At 37.1% G+C, this 25,615-nt stretch overlaps 4 protein-coding genes and 1 long non-coding RNA gene across 6 annotated transcripts; 4 read left to right on the top strand and 1 right to left on the bottom strand.

Annotated features, from left to right (window-relative positions):
• The first annotated feature begins 898 nt into the window (after window positions 1-898).
• On the top strand, window positions 899-2,569 carry LOC140983840 (uncharacterized). Its single transcript, XM_073450997.1, has one exon. It carries the CDS (start codon window positions 899-901, stop codon window positions 2,567-2,569), a length of 1,671 nt encoding a protein of 556 aa, XP_073307098.1.
• A 2,095-nt stretch (window positions 2,570-4,664) lies between these two features.
• LOC140983839 (uncharacterized) lies at window positions 4,665-5,252 on the top strand. The gene has a single exon (XM_073450995.1). It carries the CDS (start codon window positions 4,665-4,667, stop codon window positions 5,250-5,252), a length of 588 nt encoding a protein of 195 aa, XP_073307096.1.
• A 2,061-nt stretch (window positions 5,253-7,313) lies between these two features.
• Window positions 7,314-9,046, top strand: LOC140985284 (phospholipase A1-IIgamma-like). The gene is made up of 2 exons (XM_073453089.1): window positions 7,314-7,943; window positions 8,232-9,046. The coding sequence occupies exons 1-2, from the start codon at window positions 7,356-7,358 to the stop codon at window positions 8,850-8,852; spliced, it is 1,209 nt and encodes a 402-aa protein (XP_073309190.1). The 5' UTR covers window positions 7,314-7,355; the 3' UTR covers window positions 8,853-9,046.
• Window positions 9,047-22,237: 13,191 nt separating this feature from the next.
• LOC140984967 (E3 ubiquitin-protein ligase RMA1H1) lies at window positions 22,238-24,988 on the bottom strand. 2 transcript variants are annotated; one of them, XM_073452683.1, is made up of 2 exons: window positions 24,684-24,988; window positions 22,238-22,995 (listed from the first exon to the last, which is right to left on the bottom strand). In XM_073452683.1, exon 2 carries the CDS (start codon window positions 22,922-22,924, stop codon window positions 22,283-22,285), a length of 642 nt encoding a protein of 213 aa, XP_073308784.1. In that variant the 5' UTR covers window positions 22,925-22,995; window positions 24,684-24,988; the 3' UTR covers window positions 22,238-22,282. The 2 variants fall into 2 exon arrangements, with proteins under 2 accessions (XP_073308784.1, XP_073308783.1); XM_073452682.1 differs by lacking the exon at window positions 24,684-24,988 and having other exon boundaries at window positions 22,238-23,629.
• On the top strand, window positions 23,425-24,313 carry LOC140984969 (uncharacterized). The gene is made up of 2 exons (XR_012176679.1): window positions 23,425-23,552; window positions 23,623-24,313. It is a non-coding gene; the product is annotated as an uncharacterized lncRNA (long non-coding RNA).
• Window positions 24,989-25,615: the final 627 nt, after the last annotated feature.

Below are 25,615 nucleotides of genomic sequence, written 5' to 3'. Positions count from 1 at the left end.
CCAGACTAGGCGAGAAGAGACGAGAGGTTGAGACCCTAGCCACAGAAAAAGAGAAGATACAGGTCCAACTCAACAAGGTGATCTATCAGGGAGAGCTGGTGAGAGGCGACAACATGGACTTGAGCGAGGGCATAGAACAGAGCCTGTATCGAAAGGGAAAGCTGCGAGAGGATATAGAGCAATACCGTAAGGAATTGGAGGAAGAGAGGCAGCAAAATACCAAGCGTAGGAAGAGACTAGAGAATTCATGTGAGGCTATGAACAGCCTTGCAGATGTGACTCGTCTTCTGACCCAGCAGTTTGAAACTCTAAAGAACCAGGTTAAGCAGAAGAAGTCTGAGCGGGAGCAGTCCCAACAGCATGCTAGTGATCTGTTGGACGTGGCAGATGCAGAGATACAAGAGCTGAAGGCGCAGGTGACACAACTCATGGGAGAGAACGCCCAGCTCACACAGATGATAGAGCTACTTCATGAGGACGAGCTAGAGGAGGAGCCGGAAGAGGAAGAACCTATAGAGATAGATGAGCCTATAGCAGCCGTTGGAGATGGAGAGATATAGAGTATCTTAGTGACTTTTCCTTTATTACTAGGAGTTTATTTTCTCATTGTTACTATATTATTTCATTCAGTACGATTGTTTTCATTCAGTTATTTCTCTATATTCAGAAATTAATAAAGTTATGTTTATTTATTAATTTCAGTTATTTCCAGCATAACTTATTCATTCATTCAATCATTTCGTTATGCGCAACAAATTCTTAGAAGCGTTTAAATTATAGGAAATGGCCGGTAGACCACCGAGGCAAAAAACGCAACCCTCGCTATGCTAACAACAACAACGCCAACGAAGAAGACAATGGACCTCCACAAGGATTCAGACTGAACCAGGAAGATTTTATGGCTATAGCCACGATAGTGGCAACGAAACTGCAAAGGTTAGTGAACCCAAATACCAATCAGCCACCGCCACCTCCACCTCAGCATGGAATCAAGTTCCACTACGAGTCACTTCGTAAGAACAGATGTCCATCCTTTAGTGGAACTGCTGACCCTGAAGTTAGCCAGAGCTGGCTGAAAAGTGTGGAGACTCAGCTGCGACTGTTGGAAGTTCCGGAGGCACTGAAAGTGGATGTGATAGTGCCTTTCCTAGAGGATAAAACAGACAAGTGGTGGGAAGCAATCTCGCCAGCCATTACAGCTGCAGGACCAATCACGTGGCAGCATTTTCGAGAAGCTTTTTTGAAACAGTATTATCTAGCCGAGGTCAGACTGCAGAAACTGAGTGACTTTCAAAATTTCATTCAAGCTCCGGATATGTCAGTTGTTGAATACACCTCCCAGTTCAATGCCCTTGTATCTTATGCTCCGACAATCATGGCGGATGAAGCTTTGAAATTGCACCGCTTCAAGAAGAGATTGAATATCAGAATCCAGTCGGCTTTGGCAATCTATCAGCCAATGAATTTTTCAGACCTGAAGAGCCCAGCTATCCGAGCTGAAACTGATATCCAGCGCAGGGAAAAGGAAAATAGGAACAAAAGGCCTATGAGTAGTCAGTCATCGCATAGAGGTCAGAATTTCAAGAAGCCTAACCAGTCCGGTAGACCATCCAAAGGGCCTTCGCCTGCCACAAGCTACCAAGCTATTAAGCCTTGCCCAACTTGCCACTTACGACACTTGGGAGAGTGTCGTAGAGCGAGCGGTGTCTGCTTTGGATGCGGTAAACCAGGACACCGTATGGCAGAATGTCCAGACGCCACCAACAGAGCAACTGGACAAAGTAAAGGAGACGGGTCAAACTCAGGGGTGAATGCCAATAAACCACGGGAGAACAAACCGAATGCCAGGGTGTTTTCCATGATGCAAAAGGAGGCAGACGACGCGAACGATGTCGTGTCAGGTACCATATTTATTCAGCAAGTGTCTGCTTATGTGTTATTTGAATGTGGTGCTACGCATTCCTTTACGTCTAAGAAATTTGCTAAGAAGTTAGGATGTAAGCCCCAGAAACTAACTGAGCCCTTTCGAATAGCCACACCTACTAGTTGGGTCATCGAAACTCACGAAATTTACAGAGATTGTAAAATCAGTATTGGTAACCAGACTTTTAGCGCCAACTTGATACAGTTGATCATGGTTGATTTTGACATCATCTTACGGATGGATTGGTTAGCAAGAAACAGTGCGATGGTAGATTGTAAAGGAAAGATAGTCAAACTCCGAACCCCAAATCAGGAGGAAGTCGTATATCATGGAAAATCCAAGGAGCGGAAGTCACTGCTTTCTACATCTCAAGCTTGGAGAGCCATGAAATCCGAAGAAGACATCTACCTAGCAATGGTCAGTGAATTAAAAGAAGAAGTCGAGCGGAAACTGGAAGACATCCCGATAGTGAGAGAGTTCCCAGATGTTTTTCCAGAAGAACTCTCTGGGACGGTCCTGAACCGCGAAGTTGATTTTGAAATAAACTTTGTTCCCGGTGCTGCACCAATCTCTAAGGCACCTTATAGAATGGCACCAGCTGAGCTCAAAGAGCTGAAAGATCAACGCCAAGAATTTCTAGATTAAAGGCAAATTCGGCTGAGTATGTCCCCATGGGGAGCTCCAATACTCTTCGTGAAGAAGAAAGATGGGAGTATGAGATTGTGTATCGACTATAGAGAATTGAACAAGATCAAAATTAAGAACAGATACCCTCTACCTTGGATAGACGATTTGTTTGAACAGCTTAAAGGAGCCACCGTGTTTTCTAAACTGGACCTGAGGACAGGTTACCATCAGTTGAAAGTCAGGGCTGAAGATATCCCCAAAACAGCCTTTCGAACAAAATATGGGCATTATGAATTCACATTGATACATTTTGGCCTGACAAATGCGCCGACAACATTCATGGACCTAATGAACAGAGTATTCAAGCCATTCCTAGATCATTTCATAGTGGTATCTATCGACGACATCCTCGTCTATTCCCCTGATGAGACGAGCCACGAAGAGCACCTTCACCTTGCTCTGCAAACCTTAAGAGAGAATAAGCTCTATGCTAAGTTTAGCAAATGTGAATTCTGGCTGAAGAGTGTGTCCTTTCTAGGACATGTGATCTCGAAAGTAGGAGTGTCAGTGGATCCAAGGAAATTTGAAGCAATTACAGGGTGGCCAAGACCTAAGAACGCCACCGATATCAGAAGCTTTCTTGGATTAGCAGGTTACTACCGGAAATTTGTCGAAGGATTTTCCTCGATAGCCTTACCATTGACTAAACTCACACAGAAGAATTCTAAGTTCAGCTGGAGTGAAAGTTTTGAGAAGAGTTTGCAGACATTGAAAGAGAAACTTGCATCCACGCCAGTGTTGATCTTGGCCGCAGAGAATAAAGATTTCACTATCTACAGTGACGCCTCTAAGGAAGGTCTAGGATGCGTGCACATGCAAGAAGGAAGAATGATCGCCTACGCATCAAGGCAGTTGAAACCGCAAGAGCAGAACTACCCTACGCATGATCTGGAACTGGCAGCGATTGTCTTTACCTTAAAGATTTGGAGGCACTACCTCTATGGTGCTAAATGTGTAATCTTCATCGACCATCAGAGCCTCAAGTACTTGTTCACCCAGAAAGAACTTAATACGAGGAAAAAGCGATGGATCGAACTTCTAAAGAACTATGACTTGACCATAAGCTACTATCCGGGTAAAGCAAACAAAGTGGCTGATGCGCTAAGTCGGAAGGGCCCAGGAAAAGTGACTCTAGCTTCCCTCTCGGCCCAGCCATGTCTGCAGGAGACCGTCAAGTTAAACCAAGATCGAGACCCAATACTGACCAAACTTAAAGAGCAAGTCAGAGAAGGGAAGTTTCAAGAGCATTAGATTGACGATAAATGAGTCTTGAGGATGAAACGAAGACTGTGTGTGCTCGACATCGACAACCTTCGCTAAGAGATAATGGAAGAGGCCCACAAGTCAAAATTCTCAGTCCATCCAGGCAGTACAAAGATGTACAGAGATCTCAAGAATAATTTCTGGTGGAATGACATGAAAAGTGATGTAGCGGAATTCGTATCTAGATGTTAGGTATGCCAGCAGGTCAAAGAAGAACACCAGCGGCCTGGAGGATTACTACAACCTTTGGAAATTCTCTAATAGAAATGGGAGCATATTTCCATGGACTTTGTGGTAGGATTGCCGAAGTCAAGGTAAAGCCATGACTGTATATGGGTAATCGTAGACAGACTCACAAAATCTACGTATTTTCTACCCGTCCGCATGAATTACAACCTCAACAAGCTGGCTTCTTTGTACAGGGAGGCAGCATGGAGTGCCGGTGAGCATCTTATCTGATAGAGATCCGAGGTTCGTCTCGCGCTTTTGGAAGAGCTTTCAAGAGGCCATGAGAATGAAAGTGACCCTTAGTACGGCCTATCATCCTCAAACCGATGGGCAAACTGAGAGAACTATACAAACTTTAGAAGATATGCTGCGAGAATGCGTCCTTGAATTCAGTAGCAACTGGAGCACTCATTTACCCTTAATTGAGTTTGCATACAATAACAGCTATCACACTAGTATTGGAATGGCACCATATGAGGCTTTTTATGGGAGGAAATGCCGATCACCACTGTATTGGGATTAAGTCGGAGAAAAAGTTGAGGTGGGACCCGACCTTGTACAAATGACCGTGGATAAAGTTAAAATTGTCCGAGAAAAGCTCAAAGCTGCTCAAGACCAACAGAAGAGCTGGGCAGATCTGAAAAGAAGGCCTATAGAATTCAACGTGGGCGAGAAGGCTTATGTGAAAGTCTCGCCTATAAGAGGAGTTGTCCGATTCAGTAAGGCCGAGAAATTGAACCCTCGATATGTCGGACCCTTTGAAATATTGGAGAAAGTGGGCACGCTAGCATGCAGACTTGCACTGCCACCAAATATGTCAAGAATCCACAACGTGTTCCACGTATCCCAACTAAGGAGGTACATTCCGTACCCAAGTCACGTTTTGGAAGTAGAACCACTCATAATCGAAGAAAACTTGGGAGAAGAACTGAAATACGAAGAAGGCCACATCAGAATTGTGGACACCAAACAACAAGTTCTTAGAGGACGTATCATTCCCTACGTCAAAGTGCAGTGGTCCAACCACACAGAGCGAGAAGCAACTTGGGAAGTTGAAGAGAACATGCGAAAGGAATATCCCTACCTATTTGAAAACCAAGTCAACTCAAGTTTCAAGGACGAAACTTCCAATAAGGAGGGAGGGATGTGAGAATCGATTTTTTCAACCATATAATTAATATTTGTAAGGAAAATTTTTTTAGCATAAGATTTTTTTGTATTAAATAAGATATGCATATGAGAAGATATTTATTGAAAATCTTGAGCATCATGCCAATAATATTTACACCAATGCATGCATATTTTCGATAAGATTGGTACGAGTTTAGAGGAATTAAGACATACGGATTGCAAGCAAATTTCGAAATCTCTCCTATCTTGAATGCCTAATTATTATGATGGTTAGATACTAGGTCAATTGGAAATAATCCATCAAACTTTGGCACAAAATCATTGACCTAGCCACCTATATTTTCAAATCAATGGAGGGCAATGGGATCAAGGAATAAATCTCACAACTTAGGTAGCTGAATTTTCGAAAATGGCAAGGATATTTAGAATCAAATATTGTGAGATTTTACGCAATTTTTGGCATGATTGGACTACCATACTTAGTTCCATCCTCCTTCCCTATAGATAGTGCATCAAACCTAGCCATTCTCACACCACAATTTCGAGATCCCCTAGCTGCAACTTTCGAAATTCCAACAGCAATCCTAGCTGAAATTTTTCACCAAAAATCGTCCAAAGTTAGCCGGGATCGTGAGCTGAAGCGCTGCCCGAACGAGGAACGAGAAGTGATCCAATCCAGAGCCGTGCATCTACGTTTTTTTAGCATTCCTAAACTACTGTAAGTGGGCTTGTTTTAAATCCTTAATTTTTGTTATGTGTTTTCTTATTTTCGAAAAATTCGGTCGAGCACCGTCATTCTGTCTCTACGTTTTTTTTTTGAAATTTTGGTACGTTTACATGTTGTCACTGCGAGGACTCACTGAAAATGGGTGGGAATCCCAACATATGGCCCTTCACAGTGGGATAGAACCGTTTTATGACCCCACCCCCTTAGAAGATGAAAAATTAGGAACTGATATCAGTAAACCATAGAAGGTAGAAAAATCGCAGTGCTGTTATGATATGAATATGATAACTTGCATGCATGTGGTTTACGTGGACCTTCAAATTTTCGAGACGTTACAGATAAAGTCCTTTAATAAATAATAGGTACCATGAGATCTGTCTCTCAACGTAAGATAATGAAACTCATTAGGAAGCATAACTTATATTCTAAACAGGTTCTAACTAGGGTAAACCCGAATAAGAGTAAATGTTATTCTGAATCACATGGAGATGCGAACCCACGGCTAGCTGTATCCCTGAACTATTGAGGGTCACCCAAATATCGGATTATGTGTTCCTGTTTAGATAGTCAAATTTCAACTCTTTGAAATTTTACGATTACAGTTTGATAGAGATCAAACTGGATGCTTGTATAGGAGTTTATGAGCTGATTTCATAGGATGAAATAAATGAAAGTTAGCATGACTGCTAAATAAAGAAGGAGAGTGAAACTGCCTGTTTTGTAAAGGATTTTACTAAATATGAAAAGCGCTCAATATTGAAAGTGAAAATTTTGATCTCCGAAATTTTCAATTTTCATTATATGAACAAGATTTGTATACTTGGTACATCAGCGCTCTCAGATCGTCGATTGAGGTTATAATGAGTTTGGAATCATTTATTTAGTGAATTGAGAATTTACTAATTAAATGGTTGTGCTAGTAGTGGTGACTACTAACATGCGCAAATTCCCATAAATATTCTAGAGGAGTCTAGAATTAAATTAACCAACGAGTTAGTTTGTAAATTAAATAATGGTTATTTAAATTTAATATACATAAACAATAATGTTTTTGAACACATGACGCCCAAGCAAAATTTTTAAAACTTTTGCTGCATTTTCGGTGCGAAAACACGATGTCCCAACAGTGATTTATGCTAGTGTGTAAATATATACACACACACATACACACACATATAAACATGAATCTTGCATTTAGTGTGTGATAACAAACTCAAACCTTATTTTATGCATGCTTGTCGCAAAGCTCCTTGAACTTGCACATTCACAAAATTTACATGATTTTCAGGATACACTCATTTCTTGAAATGGGAATCCTTGAATTTCCATCGTCAAACTTATTTAACCTCAACTTGGCGTTACAAACAGGAGTTTCAAATCACCTTTTATGAAGAAATGATAAAAAATATACCACAAAAATGGAGGATGCTTAGTGGCCAGAACAACTGGAAAGGCCTCTTGAACCCATTAGACGCCGATCTACGAAGATATATCCTCCACTATGGCGCCAGGGCTCAAGCAACATATGACACTTTCAACTCGGAAAAGACATCAAAGTTCGCGGGGACCAGCAGATACGCAAGGAGGAACCTCTTTTCGAGGGTCGGACTGGAGAAAGGGAATCCATTCAAGTACGAACCAGTGAAATATATATATGCCACATCAAAGATAGGCGTGTCCGAATCATTCATAGTGAAATCGTTGTCTGATGAAGCCTGGTGCGCGGATTCGAATTGGATGGGGTATGTAGCCGTGGCTACGGATGAAGGGAAACTTGCACTTGGAAGAAGGGATATTTTGGTTGCATGGAGAGGGACAATTATGTTTGGTGAATGGGTAAAAGACTTCGATTTCCCTCTTGTGCCAGCTTCCACCATTGTTGGAAATGCAGCGGATGATGCTAAGGTGCATAAAGGGGTGCTTTCGATTTATACTTCGGATGATCCAAGTTCCAAGTTCAGCAATACTAGTGCAAGAGATCAGGTGAATTTAGTTGAAACTTTAATTATTTCGATGGAGGTAATACTATATTTTTATATTTATGTTTATCTTGAAATAATCGAGGGATCATTTCATTTCCTCGTATATATCTAGTTATTTGACCGAATCCGACCTGTTTTCGGCCTCTAATTAGGACTAATTTCGAGTAAACTGGACTTTGTTTTTCTCCTATTTACGCTAAGGGGGTAAAATTTAGCTTCAAGACCTTTTCATATTGCATGAGGCATGCATGTTCACGAGATGTTGATTTTATGTATTCAATTTGCTCAGGTTATAGCAGAAGTAAAGAAACAAGTGGAAAAATACAAGGACGAAGACATAAGCATAACCATAACAGGCCACAGCTTAGGCGCAGCACTTTCGACTCTAAACGCCGCAGACATAGTAGCACACGGCCACAACATACCAAGCAACCAACCGAACAATCCATGTCCTGTTACCGCTTTTGTCTTCGGGAGTCCGCGAGTGGGGGATTTGGGTTTCAAAGAGAATACAGAATCAATGAAAAATCTACATATATTAAGTGTTTGCAACGCCCCGGATATCGTCCATTGGCTACCTCCGATTCTCGAGTACACTCAAGTGGGAGTAGAGCTTATGGTTGACAGTAGGAAGTCCCCTTACTTGAACTATCCTGGAGACATGAAGAGTTGGCATAATCTGGAGGCTGCTTATCTGCATGGAGTGGGTGGGATTGAGGGGAGTGGAGAAGGGTTTGGAGTGGAAGTTGAAAGGGATATTGCACTTGTGAATAAGAGTTCAAGTGCTCTAAAAGAAAAGTATTTGGTTCCAAGTTCTTGGTGGTGTCCTTTGAATAAGGGAATGGTTCAAAAGAATAATGGGTTTTGGGTGTTGCGTGATCATGAAAAGGATGATGGCAACGGCGATTGAGTCAACCCAATTTCGATCGAGTCAATTATTATATATATCTTCCACAATTGTTTAAAACAATAAAAATCTCACATTTTAATCGTGTTCACAATAATTAGCTGCTTAGTCAAAAACAACTACTGCTACCCGATACATATGTTTGCTTCGACAGATTTTTACATACAGACTTGACCGACATGTTAATTAGTACCCGATATTGATATATATTAATTATTTAGGATAAAAATATTTGCAATATTTCAAAATTTAAATTATTGTGTTACAAGATGAAGTACTAAATAGCAGTACATAAAGCCTTTTGAAATTATTAAAATTTAAAAGTAGTAGGTCAAAATACAGTTAATAAACCAAATAAATTAAATTTCTTATTGCTTGATATTGTAGGTTAATCCCTCACAATAACTTATACCCCATCATCTAACTAAAAACAGGGAAATTAAATCTAATGATTTTCATTTTTGGTCATGATAGTAGTCAATTCATAGTCTTAATATACTAATTAACTTTCATATTTTTTTTTAATTTCAGTCATATTTCACTGGAGTGTTGATATGATATCGGATACGCTAGCAATACCAGCAACAAATTTTTGTGATACATCATCATTTTCTGACACCACGTCAACACTATTATGAAAAAGACTAAAAAAATGTACAAATTAGTGAATTAACTGAAACGTCTGCCCTTTTTATTGCTTTAAAAGTACTCGAAATTTTTTTTTTTTTTTCGGCCAATAAACTAACACATGAAAATATTTTTATAAAATATTTTGCCCTCTTTAAAATAAACGTCAACCCACTAGCATTTAAAAATTCAAGTGAAATAGTCATAAAGCAATAACGTCTACTGTTTTGCCAAATCTAAAAGTAATAAGTTTGAAAAGGTATAGCTCATATCAAGCCTCTCAAAAACTCTCAAAAGCATAAATAAATAGTCTTAGAATCTTTAATTTAAATCATAAAGCATAATGCGGAAAATGAAGCGCCGGTCCTCGGGTTGTGTGCACCTTCAGTCCAGTAGTATCACTCATCAAGACCTCCCTCAATACCACCTGCATCCATCACACCTAGTGAGTCTAAAGACTCAACACACCATAATCTTGATAACGAGTAGTATAATAATAAAATCACATGCAACAGTGAAAATACTTTTAAGTAAAATAACATTTCATGACATGCATAAACTTTAACATTATCCTCAACATGACATAAATCATTTAATCATGATCATAAACATTTTCCTTTATCCTTAGTTGAATTCAGATCGTTAATTGTGACTATCCTCAATCCTCGAAAGTCGATGGATCCATCTACATGTAACCACAGTACTGGACGGCGGGGGACACCAGCGACACTCTCACCGGTCAACTAGGCCCTGGCCAAGCATTATCGAATAGAAATACGATCGTCGGGGCTCCCTCTGGGGCCTTTTCCCCTCACGATATTCCCATTCTTACGTTAATCCTCATATCCTCTGTTCGTAACAATGGGAACACGATCGTCGGGCTCCCACTGGGACCATCACCCTCACGATATTGCCATCATTAACGAACTAGTCACAATCACTTCACTTCCTTCAACGTTTTTCATTCACATCACTTTATAAAATCATTAATAACATTTACCTTTTTCCCTTTTTGAAACCAAGCATGCAACATGTATTTAAATGTCTTCTTTAAATCATAAAAATTTCTAAGACATTTAAAAATCATAATTAAATCATGAGAAATTCATAAACATTTTAAAATACCATATTTAACATGAAAACAGCATTTCGGGCACTGCCATGACCTTTACTCATTTCCCGGTGTAAAAAGACCGTTTTACCCCTAGACTCGACATTTTATGATTTCGACTTTTTTCTTGATTTCATGACTCTAATATGTCCCAAATAATTATTTAAGCTTATATGAATTTTTTCGTAATTTTATTTTGCTTAAAACTTAGACTTTTTCAATTATCTTTTCTTAATTATTTTAACGGTGTTTTAATCCCGAAAAATACCAAACTTTAATATAAAATTCCTAAATTCTAAATTTAGTCTTTTTATATTATTTTAGCCCTTATGGATCACGACTCGACCCCCGTGAGTCGTTTTCCAAATTTTCTTTGTTTTAAAACTCATTTTAACACCTAAACTTCGACCCCGAGCCATCTCTTAATTTTCACGAGTTACTCCCGAGCCATGTCGAACCAAAACTTGCCCAACATGCCAAAGTACCCTACTGGACTCTAAGTTTGTCAAGATATCCACCCAAAACCGAAAAACGAAGCAGCCCAAGTAACACCTATTCTGGCCGAGAGTTGTGTGATGCATGGACTCTATGTTGTGTGATCGTGTGGACACAGCCAACGCCCTACCACCCAAACCCAACTCAAGAACACTTGCTTAGGACCCTAAGGACTCTTCCTAACCTAGCCCGTGCCCCACGCATGGAGCCCTTGAACCACAGCAGCCGTGCGAAGGCAGCAACTGCTGCAGCTGCTTCTCGGGTAGAGTCCTTGCTTGCAAGGACTCTTCTCCAGCCTTTACCGTGTGTCCTAGCCTGGCTAGGACTCCCTCCCTGACCCACTCAAGACCTTGGCTAGCCCTTGGAATGAGCCAACCATGCCCCAACCCCTGGACCACAGAAACCGAACCCATGACCCCATGACAGCACAAAAATCGATTATTCCCGTGTGATGCTTACGGTGCAGCGGCTTGGAGTGTTTGGGTCCTTTTTAAACTCATGTAAAAGCAACTCTAGATCATAACCTAACGTCATGGCAGCCCCTTACATGCATAGAACGAGTTATGGAATACAAAGTCATGAGTTTACAACATATATGTGCTAAAAACCGAAAATTCCAAAGGGTTTCCTTGTGATCTTCATGCATTCAATATTTAAAACAATAATATGATATGATGGATGAGAAAAGGAGATTAGGGTGTGCCTTTGCGTAGATTACGCTCGAATATACGTTGACGACGAAGAACGGAACGAGGAGACGAATGCTAGGCGGTTTCCTTTGAAGCTATCACAAATTTTCCTTCAATATTTGAGTGTGTGGGCGTCGTGTATTGGGGGTGGGGGAAGAGTTTTCTTTTTTACAAATTGAGTGGCCGAGAGTTTACTTGAATTGTGTAGGTTTTTTTTTTTTTTTTAATAAATACTTTAAATACTAATTAAACAACTAAATAGGCTTTAGGCCTTTTAAGCTTCAAAATTAGGCCCAATAGTCCTACTTAGGATAAAAATAATTACAAAGTTTTTGTTTAAATAGATTTGTGAATTTATTAGCCGGGTTGTCCGAAAGCTCGTATTTTATTTGAAAATCCAACACCGATAAAATTTACGTCCCGGCGTATAAACTCACCTCAGAACCTCATATTTTCAAAAATACTAAAAAGTAACACTCATATTTTAAATAATTAAAAACAATTATTTAATATAAATATTTTACGGTTTTCAACCTTCGGTCCCCGTTCCTCGATCTTCCCTTGAATAATCTTTAAAAATATATTTTAATGCAATCATGTAGAAAAATATATTTTAAACATGTAAATATGCACAACATAATTAATTAATGCAATTAAAACATTTAATTAAAATACAAAAGAATTTAATAATTGCATGCATGTGGTTCGCGTGGATTTTTAAATTTTCGGGACGTTACATTAACATTGACCAATATGACCAAAAATAGAAAACTTTTAATTTACATGACCAAAAAAATATAATTTTCCCAACAAAAAATATCCATGAAACAAAGAAATCTAAATTTATAATGTGTATTTTTGGAGTATTGAATTGATCATAAACTTGCATGAGAAAGTTATGACTATTTATTTAACTCGAAAAATTATTCTTGCAGAAATTCTGAAATAAATTAGCATCCTATATGTCCATTTCCTACGGTTGAAATTGTTGTTAATAGCTTGAGTGATTAATTTTTCTTTACTAATGATACCCCGAGAAATATCCTATATTCTCTCGGGTCATCACCGGTTTAGAACCCGGGTAAGCGAGAGACCAAGCGGCTTGCTATGTGTCAAGCAGGGCCCGAGCTTATTTGAGATCCCGGGAGATTGGAGCTCGGGTAGCCAGAACACTGGAGTAGCGAGGGCGAAGTCCATCTGTGAGCCTTGGAAGATAGAGCCCGGGCATTTCGATACAGGTGTCGTGTCTTAGATTGTAAGTATGGGGCACCATGACTTGGTCATCATTAGGAGATCTTTTGGCGTGTGAAAGAGTTACATAACTCAATCGAAGTAAGTATGGGTTGTCAGACTTAACAGTGTCAGTAAAACAGGAAGCATGGGCAGCCATCCCATACTAATTTGTGACTAAATATGTTGGAGATATCGTGAGGGTTATGATCCTAGTGGGAGCCCGACGGTCGTGTTTGCATTGATACGAATACGAATACGTTAATATGTTGGTCAAGGCCCATTTGACCGGTGAGAGTGTTGTTGGTGTTCCCGCCGCCCAGTACTGTGGTTTTCTCTAGATGGATCCATTGCCCAATACGAATACAAATACGAGTCACAATTATCAATCTGAATTCAACGATAGGAATATGAATATGAATATGTTGATACGGATATGAATATGAATACGAATATGAACATGGATATGGATATGGATATGAATATGAATATGAATATGTTTATGTTGATATGAAAAGTTTATGGAAATGGTTATTTTTAAAGTTATGCATCATTATGAAAATGTTTTTGTTAAAAGTTATGCATCTTTATGAAAATGTTTAAGAAAATGTTTATGTTTATGCATCTTTATGAAAACGATATTTTAAGTACAAGTATTTTCACTGTTGTATGTGATACGTAAATGTATTATTTGTTATCAAGGATATGATGTGTTGAGTCTTTAGACTCACTAGCTGTGATTGATGCAGGTGATTATGATGATTATGTATATGGAGGTCTTGATGGTTGATCCGACTGGACTGAATGTGCACATAACCCGAGGACCGACACTAGTTTTCCGCACTAGTTATGATTTATGATTTTAAGTGATGTTAAAGATATTCTATGATTTTATTTATGTTATGAGAGATTTTTGAGAGGTTATAGTATGGGCTATACTTTTCAAATAATGTTTTTAGATTTGGTAAGACGTTTAACGATTTTATGCTTTAAACTATTTCCATTGATTTTAAAATGTTAGTTGATGGTTTATTTTTAAAATGGTGCAATATATTTTTAGAGTATATATATATATATATATATATATATGTATGTATATTTTGAATTATGGGGATTAAGGAGAGAAAAAAAATTTCTAGCACGTTTTAAGAAAAAGAATAGCAGACGTTTCACTGATCTTCCACACTGGAAAGTTATGAAAGACATCCTCAATTATTTGAGAAAGACCAATAAGTTGTTCTTGGTCTATGGGGGTGGAGAACTGAAATTGAAAGCCTATACAGACTCTACCTTCCAAAGCGATATCGATGACTCAAAGTCAACCTCTGGGTTCGTATTCATGCTCAATGGTGCTGCTGTCTCTTGGAAGATTTCCAAGCAAGACAATACTGCAGATTCCACCACTGAGGCTGAATACATTGCTGCATCAGCTGCAGCAAAGGAGGCTGTTTGGTTAAGGAATTTCGCCCAAGAGTTGAGCGTCATTCTTCATGGAGTTGCTCCAATTCCGGTGTTTTGTGACAACACGGGAGCCATTGCTCAGGCGAAGGATCCAAGGTCTCATCAGAAATTGAAACATGTATTGAGAAAGTACAACATCCTCCGAGAGATTGTGGAAAGAGGAGAAGTGTCGATTGACAAAGTCGGCTCCGCAGATAATGTTGTTGATCCACTAACTAAGCCTTTACCTGGACCATTATTCGAGAATCATCGCGAATCGATAGGTTTGAAGCTTATGGGTAGTTGGATCTAGTGCAAGTGGGAGATTGTTAGAGTAAAAATAATAGTCATTTTTGAAAAGCTCTTTTTACTGCATAAAATTCTTTTTCGTTGATATGTCATCTTATGGCTTCTGCATCTGAGAAGAGTCCACTGCAATATCTGCATGGTCGTTCTCTTTCTGGTGTGAGCTTTGTTAAAACTGCCACCCACCAATGATCACTAACATCCCTATATAATACCAGATCATCTTCATCCTGAGGAATAGCCATTTTCGGAAGATTTTTACAAATCTCCTTTAGTTGACTAACTCCTTGTTAGAGTAGGTGCCCGTCGAGTCAAGTGTTGGCCAAGGGTTCACATTGAAACTCTATGTATAAACAATCTTTATTTTAATTATATTTGAAATTATTGTTTTGGCACACCTTTATCTGTATACTCATGCTTGTTACATAGATAAAGTCTTTGAATATACATATAGTAGAAAGAATATGAGATACTCATATGATGCGTATCATGAAACTCATATTTGGAATATTGTATATTCTAAACAATTCCTAGTCGATTCAGCCGCTGTTAAGAAGGATAAAGGCCGCTCGAGTTTGATACTAGTATTTGCGATATGAGTACTATGTTACATTGGTAGGGGACATTGTGATGTCCGAGCATGCAGATAGGTGCTCCTTGTAGAGTGCACTGAACAACCCTCCATAAAGGACTTTCCGAGTGGTTTTCACTACCGCTTGAAAACATCCTAGTTTATGGTTGTACATCATTAGTCCTTATGACCGAAGACAACATTGAGACTCTATATGCTAGCATTGCATTTTGACTTGTTTACCTACTCTTATGGGGTTATCAGGTGGCAAGGTTGGGTGTTTTATCGAAACATATAGGAGTCGATACATTGTAGTCGGGGATTCACCGCTTACATTCGGGTATGGATATCCTATGTGATATCATATGTATGTAGTTTGAAATCTCTTATCAGAGTGTTGGTGATAATTAAGAAAGGGGTTACTTAGATTACACCATTGATGCAACTACGACATGACACATAGTATTGATTCTTTGACAACTCTCGATATACCAATAGTTGTCGAATCGGTCGGGATATATGAAATGAAGGGATCGTACTGTACTCTAACCATAATGAAATGGTTCTTACAGACACTATTATTTGATACCTAGGGAATCATGTAAGTGATGCTGCTAGGCGTTTAACATGATTGGTTAGGTACTATCTGACTTGAGTTCTGACATTCTTATTATCAGAGAGTTGATAATTAAGAATGGAGCAACTGAGATATGCTCATATAAGGACATGTTTAGTCCTGAATCACATTGAGATGTGAACTCACTGCTAGTCGTATTAATGAACCATTGAGGACCGCACAAGTACTAGCTTTCTAGATCCCGTTGAGAAGGAAATTAGTTCAATGTGTTGAACGGCTTATAAAAGAGTTTATAAGCACAAAAAAAATTAGAAGTATGACTTCTATATGGGGAATGTAGCTTTTAATTTGTGGAAGTGTTCCTAAATTAAAATTTGGTCAAATAAATAATGTACTTGAAAATTTTGATTTTCATAAACATTGTTATGGTCTAAATTAAATTAATACAAGTGTTGAATTAATTAAAAACTAATGGGCCTAGTAGAGTCCAAATAATTAAATTAATTCAAGTGTTGAATAAATTAAATAACATTGGGTCTTGTAGAGTCCAAATGGAAATAATAATTCAACTAGTGTGCTTGAGTAAATTCAAGTAAGATTTTTATTTATCTCAAATGTGTTTGAGATATTAAAAATTAGTCCATGGGCTTTGTAAATGTTACAAACCCAAATTGCATGCATATGGAGGTGAAATGTTGGAAGCCAACTTTTGAGTTAAAGGCAAGCATACATTTGAAAAGCACTTTTTACTTTTTGCAAGCATCAAGAAAACTCATCCTTCTCTCCTCCATAAATGAAGTGGCCGAAACTTCTCCCCCGTTCTTCTTCAATTTTTGCTTCTTCATTTTTGATGAGATTATTCACTTCTCAATGAAAAATACTTTACTTTTTCTAGTGCAAAATTAAAGTGGATCTTTCTAGTTGGTGGTGGGCTTGATTTTGATCAAGGAGTGCTCAAGGGAGGCTTGTAGATTTGTCTACCTTTCAAGAGCGAAGTTGTTTAACAACTTAGTTGGAGTCATCATCAATCTTTGTGATTGATAGGTAAATTTCTAAACACATTATATATGACATTTGTTTGTTTTGTTATTTGCTACACAATATAGTGAGGTGCTCGATTTTTGCTATTCAAAATATGATTTTTGAAATTTCCGTTGTGCTTCCGAGCACCGTAACCGATACCCTTTCAATCCTTGGGTGTGTTCTTTCGTCTATATAAATTTCGCATCTTTTTCGGTAATGGACTGAACACTTTCCTGTGTTTTCTAGTTTTTTAATAAACATCCCAGCAATATTAACAACTCCTAGAAAACTTTGAAGTTGTTTATTTTCTTTTAACTCGTTTGGAAAATTTTGCACCTTTTCTACTATATGATCTTGCAAAATTATTCCAAACTCATCAATTTCTATTTCGAGAAATTCAATTTTTCTTGTGGCAATGACTGCTTTCTTTTCTGATAGAACCAGTCCTTTCTTCTCACAAACATCAGAGAAAATCTCTAAATACTTAATATGTTCTTCCATATTTTTATATGCGATTAAAACATCATCAATATAGACAAACATGAATTTGAAATAATCTTTAAATAGATTATCCATTTTCCTTTGAAATATTTGAGGTGAATTATCTAATCATATTGGTAATACTTCTCAGATATATTGTCCTTGCGTTGTGGAGAAAGCTTTGAATTTCTTGCTTTCTTCCTGCATCCTAATATGATAAAATCCAGACTTACAATCAAATTTAGAGAATATCTTTGCATTACGTATGCAATTAATTAGATGTTCTCTACTAGGTATAAAATATCCATCAAACTCCAGAATCTTATTAATTTCTTGGTAATTAATAACTAGTCTGGGTTTGTTCTTTTTTTATCTCACCATGATTTCTTACGAGAAATCCTGGACTACTGTATGGTGAAATTCCTCCTTTGATCAAACCAAGGTCTAAATGTTCCTTGATTATAATCTGCATATCCCTTTAATCAAATATATTCATTGGGATAGGCTTGCATCGGACAAATTCATAATCTTTACCTTCCTTAATTTTAAGGCAAGCTTTAAGTTGATTTTTATCCCACCATGCTAAGGGATCTTCATTGTAATTTTCTTTGATCCTTTCCTTGACATCTTCTAATGATACCCTTGATTCATACTCTACAACATTCTGATGCAGAGCTATCTTGAGGCATTCTATTTCTTCTGGTTGGAGATGCTTATGTGCTCTTAATTGGAGCATTGTTTCCTCAAACCTTTTGGAATCCTTCATTTTTGGGTTTAGAAGTTTTCCTTAATCACCACGCTTGCTGTGAAACTGAATTGGAAATTTCTTGTAAAATGCCTCTCGTAGTATCTGGACTATGATTTTATGATCACAAAGTGTTGTTAACACTAATATTCTAATCTCATTTTCTTGCGTATAGAACTTAAACATTTATAGGAAATTATTTCATAACAGAAGGTCAACTCTTGTATCATGAAAATAAATCGGTGGTGTTTTTACCTTATATTAAGGCGCTTGTCCAGCACCATCGATTACGATATCAGTCATCTTAATCCCTTTACATAAGATTAAGATTCTTCTTGAGAAATCTCTTCCAGCAATTTTTGGTAATTCTTCTTCCAAATAATTTGGAAAAACTCGTCTTTTTGCTGTACAGATTCCAGCATCTGAGTCAATATAAGCAGCGAAGTATTCTAATTTATATTGTTCGTATAACATCCCTACTAGAATGTATATCGAGAATAGGCTTGTGATCATTGAATTTTTCACATTTTATCCTCAACCATAAACTCCATTCCATACTCTAGACGTTTCCAAGGTTTATGTTCCTCAAGAAAATCTAGCTCAAGAACCAATTGATCTGGTTCTTTTCCTGGAATTCCTATGATATGAACTTCCAATTCTCCGATATTGATAAATCCTTGGTAAGTTCCTATCATAGGTTGTTCTAAATAGTATATGGTATTACAAGGAAATTGATTCCTTTGTTTTGTAATATCAAATACTATTTCTACTTCCTTCTACCCTTCTGGACATCTAAGCTTTCCTAATGTCGAAAAACTTTTTAGTGCCTGTTGGGTTTTCTGCACAGGTGTTTTTCCCCACCTGTAGCTCGTAATTTTATCTCCTTAAAAAGATAGTCTTCTTGATTTCAATCTAAGACTTTGATTCCTCAGTAGAATCGGTTTTTCTTGTATTTGGATATATGCTTCCTGTATTGAAGGAAACTCAATTCTTTTTGGATAAATTGTCTGAGCAAATTTTAAAAATATCTCTGATATTTCAATAAACTCATTTCTACTAAACAATTCAGAATTATGTGTATTAGATAACACATATGAAATTTGATAGGTAATAGAATATGGTCTGTTACCTTCTTTCATTAGCCTTTTTTTATAAAATAATTCTGATGTAATGTCAAGGCTCGACTGAAATATTTATCTGCTAGGTTGTAGGAAATTCTTGGATCGATTACTCCTACAATCTTTCCTGCACACAGATTTCTTGAGATAGTTCCCAGTACTGAATCTTGAAGATTCCACGTTCGTTTATCGCATATAGCAATATCACTGGGTGAATCTATTCTTTCTTTGAAAGTAGCTTTTATCATAATCTGGATTGCTCCGATATGAAACAAGGACAAGGTTCGTGCTACTTCTATCTTGAGTTTTTGTAATTCCTCATTAATTTCTTCGGAAAGAATTACTTTCATCTCCATTCTATTTCCTGTAAGTTCCATTGGAATCGCCATTTCCCTTCTGGAAACTTTATAGATTAGATGATGCTTTCTGTTTCTTAGGCCAAGATTTCCTAAGAACTTTTATACATGCCCTGCAGAGAATCCCTGATATCTCCGTAGACTAGGATTTTCTCTCATGATCCTTTGGACCATGTTATGAGATATTGTTGTCTGACTAAAGAAACAAGACAAATCTTCATGTGTTTCGTGTTTAAACACCTCGTCTTCAGTCGGATTCTGATTCTGATTCATCAGATCCTTCTTGACTTAAGACTTTTTCTTCTTCATATATACTTTCATCTGAGGCAATGTCCTTAAATCGGTATACCTGAATAAGATTTTCGTAATAAACTACTTTTTCAGTATCCGGTGTTGAGTCGAAGCATTTTATTACTCTTTTTCCATTTTCTAGACCTTGGTTTCCAAGAACTCCTTTCACTTCTGGCATAAGAATGAGTTTTAAAACTTCTCATCTTCTGCCTCTGTGGTTTACTTCCAATAATTGTTGGAAGATTATTTTCCTTACAACACAAAGGAGTATGTTTATTTATATCCCCCCTTAATCTTTTGAAATTATTTTGTAATGCTGCCAGATGACACCATTCTGCCAATTTTTTTTTGAGGAAAGAGACTCTTCGTGCCAATGTATCTGGATTGCTAGGACATATTCCCTTACAAGCTTTTCTTCCCAGAGGCTTGGCATTTTGGCGAAGAAGAGTTGCATTGTTATATCTTTTTCGGCTCTTGAATTCCATCTATATTTAGTAAATAACATAATATATTTATCAACTAAACATATATCATGTAATTCAAGACTTTACAGAGCTTGAGTATATTTCTTTTTCTTCTCTGTATCTTGATTATTAAAATAGTCTACCTCTATAAATTGTGTTTTAAAAAAGGTAGCCATTCTTCTGGCTATCTCACTAAAAGATTCTCCTGCTATGACTGATTCTTTGGTTTCTACCGAAGTCATGTCCCAAGCAATCTTTACTGATCTCATAAGACTCATTTCCAGAAGTTTAATGAATCCTTCTCTATTGAGATCGAGTGTACCGGCTGTGATTCTCATAGTATATGTCCAATCTTCTATGAGAACTTTTCTATTTTTGAAATCTAATACATTTAGGTTAAGCATAACCCCATAAGGATGTATTGGTTCTAAAACAGATTCTCATAGGGTGTTTGGTGCAAAGGAATTTGATTCTTCCTTGACCTTGTTCCCTCTGGGTGCGATTATCCACCAGTATAAAAGTCTGGTTGGGATTCTCTCATATTTATATTCTGAGATCCCACACTTTCTCTTGGTGGTTCTTGCGAAGTTGACCAGGATATTGCGGGTTGTTCACCTCTAGTTGTGTTCATCTTTAGATCTACTACCTTGAGATTTGCAAAAGATTCTGCAAGCTCTTGGAGGTCCTTTAGACCAATCTTTTGTAAAGTTGTCATCAGATTAATTTCTTTTCTGAGATTGCTTTAATTAGATTGATCATCTTTTCTTCTTCAGTTAAATGTTTTGATATCACTTTGACCTTCATTCTGAAGTCTTTTTACTAGAACTTGGTCGTTGTTCTAGGTTTTGAAGTCTTGTTCGAATATCCTTTAATATTCCAAGAATTTCTTCCTGGTTTTCAATGATTTTTTCCACATTTTGCGGTACATAATATAGCATATTACAATAATTATGTACCGTCTTTTGAATTTCTCTAAGATCTCTAGAAAGTTTAGAGGAATCTGGTACTATTTCTAGGAACCTATTATTTTGAATCATAAGTTTACTTTAAGACTGTTGAGTTCTCATGTTTTCTTGATATCTAACCTCGGTTTGATCTTCATGTTTCAAATATTCCAGAGTTAAGTCCTATAAATAGTTAATCTTGAAATTGGTTCAGATTCATGTTAATTGAGAAAATTCTCCTCATCAAACATTTAATTACTCAGTAATAATAAATTTATATGTTTGAAATAATTTTATCTAGGCTCTATATCATTTCTGGTCCCATAAAATCAATCATTAGTATTTACATATATAAGGGTATTTTTGTTATTTTTATCTTATTAGGGAGTTTGGGCAAAGTTTTTTAAATGTAAAGAGTTAGAATAAACTTGAGTTGGATTTGGAGATTTACCAACAATTTACCCAAAAATTATTTATGTATGCATTTCATGCCAAGGCGACAATTTTTTTCATATTTAAATTAATGATTTTTTTAATATAAATTTTTAAAAATATAGATAAATATATGATCCAATTAAAAGATATAAATAAAGATAGAGAGATTATTTCACTTACACGATCGTTATGTATAATTAAAAAATCTACACAATCCGTATTAACAAGAAAGCATTGCACATTTCTTTAACCACAATCTCCATGGGAACTTGCAGCCTCCACAAGTGACGAAGAAAAAAGTAATGAACCACAAATGATGATAGTTGAAGTCAAAATCAGCATGTTAATACATATAATTTTGATATGACGTCCTCCGGAGACGGACAAGATGTGTACGGTATTCAAAATATCAAAATTGTATACATACATATAAGCTCATTATTTGCAAATGAATTAAATATCATACTTTTAGCACTGAACATGATATATATATATATATGTATGTATAATGATGCCTTCCTCTGAAGATTCTTAAAACAAAAGTAGGCATAAGATTACACAACAGAAGAGGAACAAGCATAGCCTACTAAGGGATAAATCGGCTTGCATCACGTGCCTTCTTAACCTAGGACTACTGCTATGTGCTAAATGATAAGAGTTTGGATAAGGGTACAAAGTCGTCTCCGAATTCCCAGACATCCGAGCAAAAAGCATTTCCCCAAGCATCCCGATCATCGGATCAACCAGTTGCGTCTCGCCAAACATACGTGATGGCACTCGGTGCACAAATTCTGATGGCTGCTGTGTATATCTTGGATTTCCAATGGGATATGAGTGACTAGTTGCTGTACACATGGTAGGTCTTCGTGGGATATTAAGAATATTGACCTCGTTTTGAGAGTAGTCCGAGGTTTGCCCTCGACCATAGAGGGGGATTAAGGTCTTCTGCGACACCTCTGTCTTGCAAACGGGACACTTTGATTGTTTGCGATCACCATTTTCATCACGAGAATTAATCCATCTGTAAAGACAAGGCCAACAGTATAGATGCCCGCATAATGTGACCACAGGATCTTGCACGAGGTCGAGGCAGATGTTGCAGTCGAAGTCCCTGGATGTGTTGGTTCCGGACAAGGATTGGCACTTCTCCAGGGGAATGATATCTTCATCCATATCACTTTGAGCTGCAGTTTCTTGGATAGCCGTTTCGGCAGCTCTACGAATCTCGGGTGTGTTCAACAAATCTGTCATAGAAGATGAATGTTGAAACCCGACATCAGTTTGAACACAAACAAAAAGCCACAATAAAGATTAACAAAAATATAACTGAACCAAAAAATGAGAGTTCAAAGTATCTCGATTGTAACAGAAAGTAAATGCAAATTTAACCCATAAAATATGCCCCTTGCTGCAGGTGGGTATCAAGCAAGCCAAAGCCTGAGCAAACAACTAGCTCAAGCACCATTTCAAGTCGAGATAGAGTATTTTTTAACTAGATCAAGCTTAAGTAATGTGGTGCGCAAGCTTGACTCATCGGTGTGTTGTTTCTCAAATCAGGTGACAGATTCATTATGATTTTACACGTTAAAAAACCAAATGGCCCTTTTCCGGTCAGGAAGACGGTCAAAGGAAATAGCCCACCTCCTTTATCAATCGATTACGATGAGTCAAGCATATTATCTAAAAGAGGAGAAAAATCATCCACATTAGGCCCAATGGCCTTATTTAGATTCGATTATGTGTTCAACTACTAAAGACATCTGCAACATTAGCCCAAAGTGCACGAATTCCTGACAAGGATGTGCAAAACTTAAATTTCGGGTCCGCTGCCCGGCCACGCGGTCTGCACCTGATGATAGCCAAACCACGAGCTTAGAAACTTTTGAGATAAGAGGGGACCAAAAATTAAAAGATCCAACAGGCAAAATAAGTACTCGAAACAGATTTCTCTCAGCCACTCACCCTCAAGAGGAAAATTCTCGTCAATTCATTAATGCAAACAGTTGAGAGGTTTGTTGATCTTTAATGACAAGATAAAAGAACCACTTAAAATTTACATTTAATTCTAAAGTAGCTCCCAACTAATCCTACCTACAACCTTTCTAACTAGATGAGCAATGCAAAATGTACTTCACAAAGAAGTGTAATTGTAACCACAATTAAATGACAGGTCTCAACAAGATGAGAATAGAGATTATGATCTCTCGTGTAAGAGGTGACACATATCTGCTGATCAGCTATCCCAAATCCCTCAAAAGGGACGATTTTTTTTTAAAAAAAAAGGATCCATTTTAAGACACCATTTAATCATCACTGACTTCAAAGCGGAGCTTTGTTAACAAAAGGCCAAAACCTACGCCTAGAAACAGCAGAAAAGACGCACCACCTGACAACCCTTCCGGCAAGTTTTTCTCACAAAACTACAAAACACCCAACAAACATTTAGAATATGGATTAACATCCTGCAAGGACAGTGCAACAAATCTCGCCGCAGATTGTAGAAAAACAAGTTTGTACACAGAAAAACTATGTTTTTTACATTAAAAAAAGGTTTTTTTTTTTTTTCTTTTACAATAAACAGATTGAACAGGGTTTGCACCAAGAAATATATATTACCAAAAACACATCCATCTCATATATAACACGTCAAACCCAACACAAAAAAAAAAAAAAAAAAAAGAAAGGAAAAAAAATCGAATCCTATTTCTTCCAATCATCAAGAACCATAAACGGTGCTTAGAAAAATCCAACTCATCTATGGGAACGGATTCTGCACTTGATGGTAAAAACGGTCAAGAAAAATCCTTCTCAGAAAAGATAAATCTCATTCTCGAACCAAAAATGACCCAAAACAATCCCAAATCCTCGTGCAGAGAAGTATCACTAAATGAACACACAGACACAGAAGGAACGCAAAAGAAGAGATACGTACGAAACAAAGAAAAGAGCCGTCTCTACTGTAATCCAATGTCCCTTTATATAGACAGATACACTGAAAAAACGATACAACTTGAGGAAAAATATTGCAAAGAAGAAGCGTATTTCATGTGATAAAAGATCTCAAACAACGGTCTTGAAGAGAGGATGGGCTTAAAGCAGGAGCTTTCGTGGAGTTATGGCTGAGATGTGGATACTAGTTTCACCTTAGCTCTCTCTCTATATATATAGACGCAACGCGAAGAAGTTGTATGCAGAGGCGGACCTATAGTTACAGGATCGCGTTCATATATACATGCGCGTGGGAGTAACGTATCTGCGAATGGGTGTAAGAATTATGGATAAACACAAAATTGCACTCCACGAGGAGGCCCATATCGGTTCCGTAAGATGTGAGTTCCACCACTTGCCTCAATTTAATATTGTATATTTGAATCATATGTTAGTGTAGTATATATTTTAAAAAAAAAATTTGGAATTATATTTTATTAATAAATTATATCATTTTTTATTAGCTTTAAAAAAGGTGATAATGTTATTTATTAAATTTAAATATTATGAACAAGACTATTGAAGTCAAATAAAACTAGGTAATAATTGGATATAAAATATTATTGTATGAGTACTATTACGTGAGACGACATCACGAATTTATTTATGGGAATCAGGTTGTCTCACTCCATATTCATAATGACATAAAAAATAACATTTTTTATTTATTTAACCATGTCAAACATTTTTCTACAAAAAAAATTAACATAATAGACGATCTAATAATTTTTTTTTAATATTGTAATAGTTGTTTCAAAATACATGGAAAACTATGTTTGGTAATCTTATATGGAATAAGTGATGTAAAAAAGAGTTTTGTAATTTACATTTTTTATACAAAAATAAATTACATTTTTTGTTCCCAAAAGAATCACT

The sequence above is a fragment of the Primulina huaijiensis genome, chromosome 9 (assembly GCF_012295235.1).
Source record: "Primulina huaijiensis isolate GDHJ02 chromosome 9, ASM1229523v2, whole genome shotgun sequence".
Classification (NCBI taxonomy): Eukaryota; Viridiplantae; Streptophyta; class Magnoliopsida; order Lamiales; family Gesneriaceae; genus Primulina; species Primulina huaijiensis.
This window is presented reverse-complemented; position numbering and strand designations above follow the sequence as displayed.